We start from the raw sequence: 17259 nt of genomic DNA, 5'->3' as shown, positions 1-17259 counted from the left end.
CACTATTTTTATTTTTTTAAAATAATTATTATATTTAAGTACTGGCCTGTGTGTTCAGAGGGCTTCAAGATACTTCAGCAATGTCCATTTTGGAGGAGGGCAAGAGGCAGGTCAATAATGGAAAACCTTGTGCTCACCTCTGTCTCCCTTAGGGCTCTCAAACAGAGGGGTGGAGAGCTGAGAACTGAACACTGGAGTTTTATTCTGCCAGAAGAGGAGGGGAAAGGGTCAAAAGGGGAATGACCTCATTGACTGTCAGATTGGGAAAGTCACCAGATCCTGCCTGACCTTTAAGGCAACTTAGCAACAGGGAAAAGGAGAAAAATAAATGTGGGGCTTTCAGTGGGATGGTGGGGATGGTTTATGTAGGGTAAGGGTATGGGGAGAAGGAGAAAGTCTGGGATACAGCCTCAGTGAGCTCTGTGGATGGAGGAAAAGCACTCTGGATTTGCTCACCTGCAAACAAAGGGAGCAGCTGTGGACAAGCAGCAAATGAGGGACAGGAAGGGGAGGTGGAGAAGTGCTAATCCTACACAGAAATGCTTGAGAGCAAGTTCCAGACCCAGGCTTGGTGTCAGCTCCTCCTTCACCTCACCCACAACTGGCACTGCCTCTCACTGAGGAAAAAATGGGGAAAAATCTGCATTGGAGCAGCAATGTATTGAGAGCCCTGAGTGTGTGGTGACTGTGAGGAGCCCAACACACACACACAGCAAGCAGGAGTTCATTTAAAACTACACAGAAAAGTTAAAATAGCCCATTCCACCTTCTTGTTTTCCCACCTGCTGCACAAATTGCCCTGGGACTCAGCCCAGAGCTGCCTCCCAGTCCTCCTGCCTGCCTGCCTGCAGCACCCCTGGGTGCACGGGCACAGGTCACCTTCTCCCCCTGGCTGGAGATCCCTCCTGGAAGCAGGGAAATGTGCTGCTTTCCCCAGGTGGAGTGGTTTTGGTTTGTCAATTTAGGATTTTTTGGTTAATATATTAATGAGTGTGTTGGGTTTAGTGTTGGTTAATTGCTAGTGTATTTATTAGAATGTATTTATTAATTTTTTTTGTGATGTAGAATTAGGAGAAAGGTAAGCAGGTTTAAAATTTTGAAAGAGTATAAAGAAAAATGTATTAATAGTAATTAAAAGGAAGAGTAATGAGAATTAGAATAAAACTTTTAGGACATTTCTTTTAACTTTTTCTTTCTTAATGATAATGTAAAGAAATTAAATTTAAGATTTTAGTCAGTTTACTACTTTAGAATAGTCTTTTTTTTAGTTTACTTAGGGAGAGAAGTTTTTTTTAATTAATGTTACAGAGACTTTTTTATAAGTAAATGATTTTTTGTGGTTTTTAATTTTTATGAATAGCAGTCACATGGGAAAATTTGTAGTTGTGAAATCTCATTTTTTATAAGCTTTTCTTATTGTTGTATTTATGGGTTATGTTAACTTACAGGGTATTGGTTTAAAGATGAATTGTTTAAAGGTAAATGTTTTCATTATTTATCTCTGAAATAACTCTTTGTGGGGAGGGTATAAGATCTTTATTACTTTTTTCTCATTCTTTCTTTAAACTTCTTATAGGATCAGAGCTACTTTAATATTTACTTACTCCAGTACAGGTAGGAGTGGAATGAATGAAAAGGAAGGCTGAAATACACCTCAAGTAACCTGAGATCCTGAGGTGGAAGTATCTACAGCTGAGTACAATGTCCTGAACTCCTGCTGAGGTCAACAGAGAGGAACAGTTCAGGTCACCCCAAAGCAGAACAGGCACACTGCCCCTAAAAATGTTCCTCTTCTTTAGCTAAACAGTGAGGTTAAGGTGATTAAGTTCCCCTGCACAAGTCTAGTTTTGGAGGGATGAATCCCATCCACAGTCCCTGTATAAAGTACTCCAAACCTGCTAAAAATCACCATGCTGAATGCAGATGCACCTCCAGGAAATAGCAACCAAGATGTGAAAAACACCTTGAAAAGATTAGAAGTTTTCAAATGGCCCATCTTTTTTTACAGCAGCTTCCCACCCAAGAAGGTGCCTTGCCAGCTGAGCACACTAGAGAGAGACACAGGCAGCATTTCATTTAGCAAGATGCAGAAAAGGAGCACCTGATACAAAAAGTCTTGCGCTGTTGCTCTGTCGTGTTTCTCCAGTGTATCTGTGCCTTGTGATGCAGCGGTAGTTGTACAGTCCATCTTCGTTTTGTACATCTAAAATATACAAGGCTCCCGTGGATGTGATGAGAAATCTAGGTCCTGAAAGACACAAGAATTTGCAGGGTTGTTACTCTCACACTGAAGGATGGAGGACACAGGGCCTGGAGATGTTTTTTTTGTTGCCAGGTTTGAAGCTGCCAGTTCCAAGCTCACCAAGTGCTCACTGTAAATGCACAAAAGCAACGAATTAATGTGTATTTTATTTGCACTTCATGTGCAGAAATGGACGTATCTTTAAGGAAAATGTGAGGAATGAGGGAAAGAAATGTGCCATGGTCTGTGTGACTATTAGCAAACATACAAGGAGCATCTGAAGTAAAATAAGGGGTAAAGAACCAATGCATTAACCTTGTTCAGTTCAGTGTTGTGGGATGATCTGATGCAATTCAGCAGCAGAGCTGTAGGGATTACAGAGGCAGGGAAGCTGCTCACACCTGCAATGCCTGCAAGTTAAACAGCTCCAGTGTGAGGAGCAGCCCCACCCCATCCTGCCCAGCAAAACCACAGTCTCCAAAACCAAACAAGTCTGACATGTTCAAGGTCAGAGTTTCTACCTCTGTTCTCTCAGAATAAAAGTATTACAGGTTAAATTTTCTTCAGATATTACTTTTTTTTTTATTATTAGCTCTAGACTATGTGGAAAATACCACAGTTTATATGGTCACATGAGCAGTTTTGATCATTTGGCCCCCACAGAACTGTCTCTGTTCTGTTTCATGCCCACTTTAAAAGCAAGGACACAAACCTCCCTAAAATCTATGTGGTACATGTTTGCTCTAATGCACTTTCCATAATGCAATAAATTGAAATAATGTGTTTAGAATGCATTGTAAACTTAAGCCTTACCTGGTTAATATGTCCACTTTAAAATACTGTAGTCTAAGCTGTGTGTGCTTTTCCAAAACTTTTACACTAAAGTAAATGTGAAAATCTTTTCCTTTTCATGTCTGCTAAATTCCTCTGTAGCTGGTAGCTCTCACAATATATGTACCTGTACCTAGGTATTATAAAATATATCAACTCCAGAATTAGGGGAGAAATACACAAGGCTGAAACCCATTATGAACTAATATCCAGAAATATGCACTAAGAAAGAATTCCTTTTCTTCAGAACTCTGTTTGAACAATGACGTTTTAATAATTAAGTGTAGTCAGGATGCTTGCTCACAGATGCATCAGTGGGAAAGCAATCCAACAGAGAGAAGACAGAAAGGAAATGGTTTCATTACAGAGGATGATATCCTTTAAACCATAATATAAAAGAAACTGAGAAAAAAAAATAACCATTTAATGTCACTGGTCTGACCCTCAGAGCAGAGAATATTGAATAAAACAACACCAACCCATCTCTCCCATCCTTGGAAGTATCCAGAATTATTAAATAACAACACCAGGGTTAGATAAGTTGTGGAGTTGTTTAGTGTGGAGAAAAGGAGGGGTGATGTTATTTCTCTCTAAATCTCCCTGACAGGAGGGGAAAGCCAGATGGAGTCGGGCTCTGCTCCAGGGAACAGGGACAGGAGCAGAGGGAATGGCCTCAGGCTGGGCCAGGGCAGGCTCAGCTGGGCCAGCAGCAGGAATTTGCCCATGGAAAGGGTGCTCAGGCCTTGGCAGGGGCTGCCCAGGGAGCTTGGCAGTGCCCATCCCTGCAGGTGTCCCCTGCAGGTGGCACTGAGTGCTCTGGGCTGGGGACAAGGTGGGCATGGGGCACAGCTGGCACTGCCTGGGCTGGGAGGGCTTTGCCAGCCTCAGGGATTCTGGGAATCTGGTAACATAAATAACCATAACTGCAGCATAAAAGGTGTTGAGCTCTTTTGCTGACGAAGAAGAGCTGAGCAAGGGAAAGTGCAAAGGAGGAGGGAGAACTGGATGGGAATTGTTCTCTCCTCAGCCACGAGCAACAATGTACTCCAGTCCAGGTCGATTTGCAGATTTACAGGCTAGAGAGGTTCTTTCTTATACAGGAGCCACAGCGACTTCATATGCCTCTGAAAAGTTAAATTGCTTGCATAGAGAAGACTTAGGACAAAGATATTGTGGAGTGCAGTAGTAAAATCACCTGAATGGGTAATATTTCAGTTTCACAGCCAGATGTCTGAAATATGGCATTGAAAAGCTTACATGAAAAAAGCAAAGCTATCTTACATCTTAAATTTTAATATTTTAGTTGTAAAGTTTGGATGAAATGATACAGACACGTAGCAGCAATAAATTAAACCAATAAGATATGCTGTAACTCCTTGCTCTAATGTTCTGCCCTGTGCTGAGGGTTTCTTCCTTTTCCTTTCACATTCCAAATTACTCAGAAAACTATCTGAGTGTATACACTACTCAAAACCATTTGTGCCACCCTAACTTCTTATTAAATAGTGCTACATCTGTACCCTTTAACAAGGTTTGCCTTTACCCCGAAATTTAGGTTAGAAAGATATTCAGAATTTTGATTTGAAAACCACGAGATGTCAGTCTGCGGTTCACAAGCAGTTTGTGCACTCCTGAAATATTCATAAAGCAAATCTACCTTTTCCAGGGAATATGTTATAAGAGCTACAGGTAATTGAGGCACAGTTGTCTCCCTTATGCTCCATGGGCAGCACAAAATGAAAGCTTCAGGAGATGGGAAGCACATTGAAAGGCTGGGCTTGGGGGATGCAGCAAAGACAGCCCTGCCTTGCTTTTGTTCCCAGCTGTGTGAGCATCCACCAGCTCTGCACAAGGCTCCAGCCCCGTGCCCTCAGCAATGCCCCAGCCCTGCCTGCTCCATGCACACACATCCTCTGCAGCCCAGGCAAGGCTTACATCAGGGTTTTCCAGCTGGGATGTGACTCCGGTACCAAACTGTGCCAGGGTGGATGGCAGGGGAGAGGCTGCAACCACACCACAGGCCCAGGAACAGATAAAAAGGTGTTAATGGGGTGGTTGGGATTGTTTTGGTCCCTCCAGTAAATCCGCTCCTGCTGTGCATTTGTGTCAAGTGAGTGGTGTCTAAAGAGCTGAGAGGCAGAAATGAGCCCCTCATGCATGTGAAGGCTTCCTGTACCTTCCTCTTTCTGGGGTCCATTTTCACCTTTGCTAAATACATATAATTCCTTTTCTTTTCATAATTCCATTTCTCCATTATCCCATTTCACACCTATGGACACTACTAGTATGCACAAGTTGAAGATCACACAAACGTGGCCAAAGTTTAAAAAAAAATTCCTTCCTCTGCGCTCTTCCACAGCTGCCACTATTTTCAGATGCTCTCCACAGTTTTGAGAGATGGCCTACACAGGGTATTGTTAGTAATAAAATTTATCTCTCTTCTCAGGATAAGCATGAAAAAAGCTGCCACAGAAATTAAGTGAGAAGATCAAGTTCAGAGCTTCCCTTTAAACTCCAGAGAGCAGTTCTGGAATCACAGCTGAGGTGTGGATTGTGGATGTGGATGTGGAGTGGCTGGGTGATGAATTTAAAGGATTTGTGGGCTATTTCCAGATCTTGTAGCACTGACTGATACTTGCAGGTGAAGCCTCCCCTGCTCAGTCCTGGCAGTGAGTTTCCTCAGATGCTGTTACACTTTTGGCTCTGTGAGAGCAGACACACTTATTAAAAGCCTGCCACTTAATAAAAGTGGAATGTAAAAGCTTTGCAGAGCCAAGAAATTGCTCAGTGTTATCTTGCTGTATTTTCTGGAGAAGTTATGAACACACTCAAGCTATCTAACACTGCTTAGATCATCTTCCTGTTGGAAATTACTCAGGCAATTGTACAATAAAACCTTCACTTAAAGCATTATCTAGAGATTTTTCCCTCACCCTCTTCAAAGATAGCTAAAAGTAAATAGTTATTGCCACACATCAGATGTTATCCCACATTTCCCACCAACAGACATTGTGTATAATTGCAGGGCTAAAGATTTTCCTTTTCCTCTTTTCTTCTTAACATATTTTGCATACTTATGTAATGCTTTTAATAACCAACCCCTCCTTCTCCCGTGGAAACGCGAGACAGAAAAAGATGACAGAGAAATAAAAGGGGAAATGCATGTAATTTCTGTCATCTTCTAAACTGAGAGCATTTTCATTAAACCCGACAGGCTGTCAGCTGTGACAAAGCTGAAGTGTTGAGTGCTCTGCCTTCTGTACTTCAAAAAGTGTTTAGAAAAGCACCAGGATGGGACAGACAAGCTCACACTGCCCTGTTGATCCAGGGCAGGGCTTTCTTCTTCAGGCATGTTTAATTTAATCACCCCTGCTTTGCTCTAACAAAGTCTAATTTTTTTTTGACTCACCTGCTTAATATGCCAAATGAAGATTTTTCTAAAGTGAAAAATCCTTTCAGATCAACTGAAGCTTTTTGTTTGTTTGGCTGCTAGCAGGCTTCAAGAGAGGAAGACAGAGAGGCCTCCTTCACAACAATTAAAAAAAACACTGTCAAAATATAGCTCATAATTCCCATTTATTATTCCTCCACAGCAGTGTTTGTATTAATTCCTTGAATACCTGATTATAATAATTTCAGCATCTGATTTACAGAGATGTTGAAATCCCTTTTGGCTTTCAATGCTTGATGCCTTTGGAAGTCTGGTTCAATATCTGGAATATGTGTCTCATTCAAAGACTTCAAAGGCTTCCAGAAACCCTCACTATCTCTTGCCTTGGTAGTGTGGGCAATCATTTAAAATATTACCATTTAAAATAGTATTTAAACTTGTTTTAAAATAGAATTTAAATCCAAGGCCAGGCTGGATGGGGTTCTGGCAACCAGGCCTAGTGGCAGGGTGTTTGAATTAGATGTGCTTTAAGGTCCCTTCCAAGCCAAGGCATTCTATGATTTTATGAAAATTTAAATTCTTTACAGAGGAGCTCTCTGAGATACATGAATTCATACAATTCATACAAGTCAGTGGAAAACCAGGGAATGCAACCCATAACTCTTTCTTCAGTATCCAATACAATACATAACTTTGCCTCATGATGAGACTGAAAATATATAGGTCCAAGGACTACAAAGACCATTAGAGTAATTTATTTTCAACTTCCATCCTTTTGCCATTAACCCCTGCCCAAGTCCATATCTGGAAGTTACACTATAGCTTTTTTAAAAAGACATTAGTCATGATTAAAGATTTCTTGTAAGTGGAGAGCATGTGATAGCCTTGGGTGAATTCTTCCAATTATTCTTACTTTTGAAAATTAGTGTATTGTTTGGGTCCACCTGCCTTTTCCCCTGTTATTGGATCTTACTGTGCCTTCATTAAAGATTTCCTCCACAGTCAGAAATTTTCTGCCCATTTAAGTCCTGATAGAATACGAGGAAATTACCTCTTATACCATCTTTCTCCTTAATTAGTTACACAGATTGAACTTCCTAAATCATTTACTGTGAATTATTCATCTCTTGAAATATTCCTGTAGTTTTTCACTCAACACCTTAACAACTTTTTGAAGTTCCCTTTCAAGCTTGGATCATGCACATAAATTCAGTTCTGAAATTTCTGATTCTGGTCATAGTGAATACAAATGTCACCATTTTCCTCTGTACAATTTTTTTTTTCCATGTACCCATCCATTAATTGAACACATTATGGGAAACTGTCATCTTTTCAGAGTCATGGATTGAGGGATTTCTCTCCTTCTGTAGATGTGACCTCTCACCTGACTGTCCTAAAACTGGAATGATTGGTATGAAAACCTCAGTGTTCAAATCAAACCTCTTTAACACAACCAAGCTGTGCCATCATTTGCCATCACACCAATATTATAACAGCTGGCATATTTTGCCAACAGCTTTTCTTAACAAAATTCCATTCCCTGATAGAAACTCTAAATCCATGTCTTCATCTGAGGTATTAACAAACCACTTGGTTTGAACATAAAGAGAGGGACCCCAAAGAGATGGATCTCACTGTCCTAAAGAACACAAACGAAGAAGAAGTGGAAGAAACTGGTCATACCTAGGCTTGACCAAGGGCCCCAAAACCCACAACATGTTTGGAACCCACCCCTGATTTTACTGTCTGCTGACCAGTGCCCTAAAAAACCTACTGACTTCCTTAAAGTTGAGCAGTGCTAGAAAATCATGTGTTCGTTTCTCTAAGTGAGAAGAGGTCACATTAACAATTATGAAATTGCTCTTATGTAAGGTTTTAATGTTTTCCATTAGACTGCATAATATTAGAGATTAAAATAAAATTCTGTTTAGGTTTCCTATGTGAGATTGTTCTCATGTATAATTCATAAGAAAATGTGAACACTTTCCTGTCGAATTAGCGCATCATATTCTTGTATGAAAATGAGAATATTTTAAAATCACAGTGTTAATTATTCTTTTATCATGCCCTTTCCCCTCAGCATGCTGGTAGTCTTTAAACAGGGGCAATGTTACCCCCAAGATGATTTAAAAAACCATATTTGATTTTTCCTTTGTTGGAAACACATCTAACGGCGTTGTGTTATTGCAGCCTAAATTGGGTTGATCGAAATTAAGAGAACAGATGGCTGTTCTAATCCTGTGCCAAATGGTAATACAGAACAAATCAACTCTTGCCAGTGGTACTTGTCACCTCCACTGGATAGAATTGCTTCTGCTCAGCAAGTTTCCAGTGTGACCTGTGCATGGAAGGGGAGAGAGCTCCCCACAGAGCCAAAGGGGACACAAACCTATAACTCAGTTTTATGGCTTTGCTTCAACATCCTCACACAAACCAGGCTGCTGCTCAGGGCATGGGAAGGTGCTAGAACCTGCTTAAACTCTGCCCTGCAGTCACAGTCCTGGGAAGGGTTTTGATGCTCAGCCCAAAGATTAGATGAGGAAAGGAGATGTGGAGGGAAAGGTCAGGATTTTATTTCGCCAAGTATCACCCACTCAGGGTACTCAGCCTTCATGGGGTACCTTGAGAGGCCATCCTGACTCATTTCCTGGCAAAAAAATCAGTGGCAAAGCTTCTGAAGTGCCACCATAGAACAATACTGCTTGTCAGAAATTAAGGTGGTTGATATTCCCATTTTTTTCTGACAAAAAGAAAGAAAAGCCATAAAATCCATAGGAAGTGTTGTCCAAGGTGAGGGAGGCTGCTGTGATATTTAACCTATGACTCCAGGCTCCTCAAAGCTCACAGACATGTGTCTTATCATAAAGCCAAGCTTGCCAGTCTGAAGTTTTCTTCAGTTCCAAAGCTGTTAGTTTTCCCTTTCCCTTCCGTTTTGTTGTTTGTTATGGGCTTTTTCTGTCCTCCAGATTTAAATTTGAGAATTTATGAAACAAGCCAGCAGCCTTACATGAGATGCTTTCTATTTTATTTAGACACATAATCTGTTTAGACTTCAATAAAGAATAACTGAGATTATCTCTGTGCAAAGCTCTCTGCACGGAGCTAAGGACATTCATAAATATTTCCAGTCCTATAACCTGGTGTGGTTCTAACAGAGATGGATTCACAGCTTGGCAAAATTTGTGCAGAGCTGACAGCTCAAAACTAAGACATTATTTCTAATATCACCATTCTTTGTTCTCCCTCAACTCCTCTGCCTTAGTTAGGGATAGAAGCACCTGCTTTGGTGGCAGCTCAGTGTGAATCAGGTTTTATTATTAAAAAATCTGTTCCTTAGCAGTCACTCTGCCTCTCAGTCAGTGGAATTCAGAGCTGCTCAAAGTGTGGGAGGCCCAGCACAGCCACCATCTCCATGGCTCTAAAATGCCACCACAGTCATGGAATATTTTCCACTTGATTCTTCAAAGATTAAAGAGGAAAAGACTTTAATAAAATGCTTTTATTTTGGCATCTCTTTCTCTAAGGAATATCATGGACCAGCAATGTGCTTCATATTTTCAAACAAAATGGATCAAGAGAAATTTAGTTGCTGTGGTGTTTGCTCCATTCCAAAATGTGCCAGTTTCATAAATGGGGATATTGCCATAGCTGTAGTTCTCCAAATTTCCCTTGATATTTTGCATGGATTATTACTACCTGAGACAACAAACCTGCCTGTTTCTTGCTTACAGAACCACAGGGTGAATACACTTGGAAAGAAAAAGAAAAATTAAAAAAAGGAAAGGAAAGGAAAGGAAAGGAAAGGAAAGGAAAGGAAAGGAAAGGAAAGGAAAGGAAAGGAAAGGAAAGGAAAGGAAAGGAAAGGAAAGGAAAGGAAAGGAAAGGAAAGGAAAGGAAAGGAGTGGGGACTGAATAAAATAAAGTTGCAGTTTTGGATTTGTAAATTGAGCTGAGAGAGATTATCTGCTGAGTCAATTGCAGCTTTTAATAGGAGCAAGAGTTGTGGTTCCCTTTTGGTTTCTCATTGAGCCAGGATGAGGCCTGAGCCCAGTGTTCCAAAATCAAGCAGGTCCTGAATTCTGGAGGCAGCTGCATTCCTGGTTTAAGCTGCTCTAAATCCAACAGTACCATGAGTTCTTTTGTGCTTCTGTAATCGCAGTACAAGGAAAGACATTATTCTCCTACATGTGCAGTGCTATAATTTTCTGAATGGGTTTGGCCCTTTTGAAAAAGAGGCTGTAAATTACCCAAATCAAAACATATTTTGTTGCTCTGTCTCTGTTTCTGAGACTGCAAAAATGTATTTCATGCCAACTGTCCACACCAATTCTACTTATGTTACATAAGCAATCTTCAAGTTTTATAAAGGAGGAATAAACATGTTTGTTTGTTTTGATTTTTGTTTTGTGGTTGTTTTTTTGGTTTATTTTTAATAAGGCATAACTAGATGCAAGAGCTCTGCTTTTGTGTACACAGACTGGGTTTTGTTAATGGCTATTCTTTTATGATTTAATAGTATAGACCTGACTGATCACACAATGTTTTTATGTAATTGTTCCCCCTGTTAATCTTTGATGAATTTATTAGGCATGAGCAGCTACAGCTCTCTACCTGCTGTTGTTAACTGTCATCCTCCAGGGTACTGAATAAAACTGCCAAAATCTTTAATGCCTCAGTTTTAGATTATTTGAGTGCTTGCATACATTGCTGTAGAAGCTGCTTTCCTCATTTCAGCTGGCAAGAAAGCAGATAATTTTAAATCACCAGCTAGTTTTTAGGGGCTCTGATTAAAGAGGATTCAACTTTGCCCATGATATATGGAGCTGTCTGGAGGATTAAAATCTTTTTCCTCAGGCTTTTTTACTGGTGCATCCCACATAAATAAAGAGCCTGGAGCTGACCAGTGGCTTAGCACAAATAAACTTTTTCTCTGTTCTTATATCATCAAGGACCATAACACTTCTCCCCTCCTATCTGCATGTAAATTTAAACACAAGCTCATTAATTAAAGAGAAAACCTCCATCTCCTCTCCCTGAACAGCAGCTGCTTTATGTCACCACCATCAAATGTGCACCTGAAGAGTTTTGGAGCTTTGAAGTGAATGTATTTCCAGAATATAAACTGTTATGGACAATATGATCAGAATAAGGCCCAGCCCTGCAGACACAGAATTCCAACAGCAGCAGAATTGTTTTTACTGAGTGCAAAAACGCCAATATTATCCTACAGTAATTACAGCATGTTTAACCACATTTATTCTGCAGGTAACTGTGAAAGTAATGGAGCATCTCAACCTGAAGGAACAGTTCTATGAGAAATTTATCATAGCACCCTCTCCCCTCCATTAAAAGATCTATTCAAAGCTTCCCAAGACACCTGAGCAGTCAGACTTTTTATTTAAAACATGCTCAGTAGAAGAGACAAAGCCTCATGAGGTACATTCTAGTGTAGTGTTTTTATTTTGAGAGTGAAAAATGAGGGAAAGTGGAACAGGTTAATTTGGTTTTATGGCAATGACATGGGAAGGAATGAATATCTTCCTCACTCCGTTTGAAAAAGCAAACCTCTGTTTGGTTTAAAATATTCAGAATATTCACTGAGGGAGGAAGCAGCTCCACTAGGAATTAGAGATAAAATAAATAATTTCTCCTGGAGATTCTTGGCCAGTCTACTGGGAAAAGAAGTGAATAATTTTTAAATGAAGGAAAAAAGCTGCTAATGATGTGCATTTCTATCTTTTTGAACAATACAACAGTGTTAAGTCTGTGCTATTGCTTTTCAACACCTCTATAAAAATTAAATATTTTTTACAGTTTCCCCTCACTATAACAAATTTTCCTCTACTTTTCTCTCTCATACAAACTAATTTTGATTTTCAACATAACCAGCTATGTTATAGGATGGGACCCTACTTCTGTCTCTTCTTTACCCTTCACACAGGCACTGAGCTCCATGTTGTGCATTTTGTCTGTTTAACTATTCAGCTCTCATTACCACTCACACACCTACCTCTTGGGTTTTTTTAATTGTCTCCTGATGAGCTATTCCACATTTTGTGACTCAGTACACATTTGCCTGACTATGGAAATATACAAAACCATTTCCATTTAGTGTTGCTTCTAAATAACTGATGAAGAAGTGTTTTAAACAGAAAAAACAACAATAGTAAGAGTAGAAGTATGTAAAGACCTTTAAAATAAACAAAATTCCTGCTATCCCTGATCCAGTGAAATTATTCCATAAAGGAATATTAGAAAAACAGCATTTTAGTATTATATAAGTCACATGTATTACCAACATTGCTGGAGGAAAAAAACAACCCACACTGAATTAAAATGGAAATAACTGCAAGCAATTCCTGAGAATCTGTTTGCAGACTCAATTCCATCAGCGTATGAGGATTTAGCAGACCTCATTTTTTATAGGTTACAAAGTTTTATAATTCTTGCAACACTTTGAACAAGAGTCATATTACAGCAGTGTGAATAGATGTGGTTTTCACACTATTTATTTTCTGTTTGCTGACATCTTTGTCAAACTAACTTTATAACAATGAAAAGGGTTCAGTAAATATAACTTTTCAGCAAGGAGCAAATTCACAGTGTGATTTATGCTGAGCATCAACTCAAGATTATGGGATATTTCAATCCAACTTCATTTCAAAGATCTATGTGAGGTAAAACTAGGAAGGATGTGTAATTCCACACCATCTCATAAAAATTACTGTGATTCTGTACTATTATTTTCCTTAGACTGGAAGCACAAAGAAAATATCATTATAAGCACAACAAGCATCAGTCCTTTCAAATGAATGTATTTTAAGGTTTTTTATTTCCTTCTCTGAACTGCTCAGACAATCATGACTTGGAAGCCTATCCAAATATCAGGATGATTATGCAAATATGCCCAACTACATTCCTAAGATAATTTTTGTCATTTACCAGTTTATATTTGATTGGGAAATTGAGGCACAGTGAAGTAAATTGATTTGCCTAACTTTATCTTGTGGGTTTGTGAGCAACGTGGGAATCCCAGTTCTGGGTTTTGAGCACCCAAACATCCTTTCTTACCCCTTGTTTCACATCCTGTGCCTGAAAACCTGCCAGATTTTATTCAATCCTTTATGGAGGTGCACAACAAGGGCACAGTCTGACTGTGCAAATCTCTCTGAATGAGTTAAATATTATTATTTTTGTTCTCTTTCCACTGTCAGAGTGTTCACCAGTGGGCTGGACGTGTTTTGTTTGCACCAGTGCTCATTTTCTGTGAAGATCTCAGAATAAATTAGTTTTAAAATACAGCCTTTGGCCAGATTAATGTTTCAGACAAGCTGTGTTGAACATTTTCCCACTTTTCTGAGCTTTTCCTGTATTTACAGATGCAATTAGCTCTACAAATGATTTAAAACATCTATTTTAACACTTAGATTTGTTTTAGGGTTGCATTTCAACATTTATTAGGCAGCTAGAGTCTATAATGTGTTCTGTTGTCTCTTTTAAATGATGAATGTTAAGGAAAAAGGTGTTTCAGGAAAAATAACCCACTGCAAACTCATATTCTACATATGGGACTTTAGGCTGAAAGTCACACAAAGCACTTTTTCACTTCTAAAATTTATTTTTTTTAGGAAGCATAGCACTAGATTAAAAAACCAACAAAATAAATATGGCCAAGCAGACACAGACCTGCACACCTGGACCCTAAGCGCTCCCCTCAGCAGTCAAACTCCCTTTCTTTATCCCCACAGGCCATTAAAGAATCTGTGGAACCACAGAGTGACCTGGCCAGCACCACATGACATTAGCACAGATGGCCTTGACCACGTTAATGACATTTCCATGGGAAGATCCATGTCTTTGACATTTCTTGCAACCCCAGAAGTGGCAAGCAGCATGATGTTGCCTAAACAGGATTGACCTGACAGAAAAGCCCCCAGGTGTCCAGCACACTCCAGCCACCTCAGACATTCAGCGTAGCATTCCCAGGAAGAATCAGACACATCCACATCCTCTGGCACCACTGGAGATGGAGAACATCGACCAAAACTGTGCATGGAATCACCAATGGGATCATCCAAAGCTCTGTCAGGTCCAGGGAGGGGATTCTCCTCTTTGCTCTCATGAGATCCCACCTGGAGCGCTGTGCCCAGTTTGGGTGTCCCAAGATCAGAAGGATGTGGAACTGTTGGAGCAAATCCAGAGGAGGCCATGAGGTTGATAAGGGGACTGGGGGTGGGGATGTTCAGCCTGGAGAAGAGAAGGTTGTGTGGAGAAGCTTCCAGTGTCTGAAGGGGCTACAAGAAACCAGGAGAGGAACAATTCATCAGGAACTGGAGTGGTAGGACAAGGGGGGAATGGGCTCAAAGTGAAAGAGGGGAAATCTAGGTTTGATATAATGAAGAAATTGTTCCCTGTGAGGGTGGTGATGCCCTGGCACAGGGTGCCCAGAGCAGCTGTGGCTGCCCCTGGATCCCTGGCAGTGCCCAAGGCCAGGTTGGACACTGGGGCTGGAGCAGCCTGGCACAGTGGAAGGTGTCCCTGCCATGGCAGGGCTGGACTGAGATGATTTTTAAGAATCCTTCCAACCCAAACCATTCCATGATTACCACAAGGACATAAAATACACCTTAAAGGAGAGGATCACTATGAAACCTGTGAACCAAACATGTGTCTCTTGTTTAAGCATGGGACCATGGGCTCAAAGGGATTATAAATTATGTACCAGCAGTCTGTTCTTCTTATTTATGCTTGTCAGCTCCCTAAAAAGAGATGTGACTCTGTGCAAGTGGTGCTTCCAATGCATAAGGTCTGTAAGTACTCCTTTTTTTTCACAAATTAATCTAAAGTAAGGATATTTGCCCAATTTGCTTCGATGTACTTCTTTCTCCTGAGAAAACACAGCACAGTTTTGACATTTTACATGAGCATTCAAAAAACGCTGGGGTCACTTAGATAAGAACATTTAAAAATAATTATCCCTATTTTTCAAAACTAGGCAGCAGAAAAGTAATGAAGAAAAAGCTCTGAACTAAAACTACTTTTCTTCTCTTTTCCTGATACTCAGCTTTAATCTGGGTATACTCTTTTATGCAGTCAATGGCTTAGGGATGTGAACAGCCATAAATGAATCTTAAAAAAAGAAAATTAACGTGGCAAAATCTGACAGCTGTATGGCATTTATTCTAAGCAAATTCTGCATTGGTTCAATCTCTTGAGCAACTGTTATTTGGGTCAACATTATTGCTTTCATAGTTCACAGTCTTTATCTCCTGGGAGAAAGCCAATTTTTTTTCTTCGCTCCAATCCTCTTAGGCAGAGCCCCAAGAGTCTGTATCAGTGACCTGAGGATTTGCATTCTACACCATGTCCGTGGTTGGGACACACTATCTCCCTCCCTGGAGCATTTCCATTAAAAAGGTGGAACAGACATGCAACCCCTGTAAATTGAGCCCCCTGGACTTTTTTTAGGTTTGGTTGTTTTTTGGGTTTTTTTTTGTGGAGCAAAGGGAACATCCTACAAAGCAGAGCACACCGCAGAGCAAAGACCAGGGAAGATAGGGGGGAAATAAATAAATAAATAAATAATATCCCAAAGATCCAAAAGTCAATACTCTGTGTTTCATTTCTTTTTCTTTCTGACAGGAGCTCTGGCCCTGGAGCCTGGTCAGGGGCAGCTCAATAATAACGATCTAAGGCTGGTCTTCAATAGAGACTCAACAGCTGACAGCTCCTCTGTTCAAACTGACAAGGGCACAAAGAAAGGCTTGAATAATTAATTGTGAATGGTTGGATGTGATTTGATTGTGTGACCAACCTGTTACATCGACTTGCTTTCACCTAATCTTTCAAAATGAGGTATTAAAACTGAAACTCTGCTAGGCTTCTTCCTTATTTCCTGGTTGTGACTTTCTCTGTGGCAGAGCCTGCAGGATGTGCCCTCCATGAGATGGAAGGTGGGGAAGGAGAGCCCTGATCTCACGTGGGTGAACAGGACTCTGTGCTCCAAGCCTGCCTAGTCTCTATAAAATGTGCTTTTAATTTCTATTATGTAGATGTAGCCATCAAAAAAAAAAAAAAAAGGATGGGAAAAGAATGTGGGACATAGCAAAGGTAACAGCTATTCACTAATTAACTTCTTCCTACCACAAAAAAAAAAAAAAAAAAAAAAAAAAAAAACCAAACAAACAAAAAAATAAAAAAACCCAAAACAAACAACTAAAACCCAAACACACAAAATAAACTAAATCCAAAAAGACCCAAACCAACCCAAAAAAAGCTCTAAAAGACCCCAAAAACTCAGCCACCACCCCCCTCCCCTCCCCCGGAAAAAAAAACCCCACAAACACCTACAAACCAACTCTAAAAAAAATCCACACTCCAACACTTTTCTCATTTCATTTCTGAGACATTTTTTAGCGAATTTTTCATAGACTAATTTCCCACTTAAATAGAAACTGCAGACACCTGGACATTCAGAGCCAAGTCATATGATAAACACCATCTCAAACATAATCTGCATTCACTATTAAATTAGTATATATTATTAATCATAAAAAAATCATTAAATATTTTTAAAATCATTGTAAAATAGTAAAAAATATAATTTTTAATAGGGACATAATATTAACATGCACAACTTCAGCATCATCGTTAACTCAGATGCTGCTTTCTCAGCAACTCTCAAGTATAGGTGGCACAATAAATCTTTGCTGAACTCATTCACCACAGTTAGGTGACAGAAAGAGTGGGTGTCCAATAATTTCTGGTTACTAAAGTTCATTGAATGAGGGGAGGA

At 39.9% G+C, this 17259-nt stretch overlaps 1 protein-coding gene across 6 annotated transcripts in view; it reads right to left on the bottom strand.

Moving 5' to 3' along the window:
• DSCAM (DS cell adhesion molecule) overlaps positions 1-17259 on the bottom strand; it is a 439507-nt gene that overhangs the window by 184389 nt on the left and 237859 nt on the right. For all 6 annotated transcript variants that reach the window (XM_039729460.1, XM_039729462.1, XM_039729461.1 and 3 more), the window contains exon 4: positions 2102-2248. In XM_039729460.1, the coding sequence (XP_039585394.1) occupies positions 2102-2248 (147 nt within the window). The remainder of the gene's footprint in view (positions 1-2101; positions 2249-17259) is intronic.

This window comes from Passer montanus, unplaced genomic scaffold (genome assembly GCF_014805655.1).
Source record: "Passer montanus isolate IOZ18808 unplaced genomic scaffold, ASM1480565v1 scaffold69, whole genome shotgun sequence".
Taxonomy (NCBI): Eukaryota; Metazoa; Chordata; class Aves; order Passeriformes; family Passeridae; genus Passer; species Passer montanus.
This window is presented reverse-complemented; position numbering and strand designations above follow the sequence as displayed.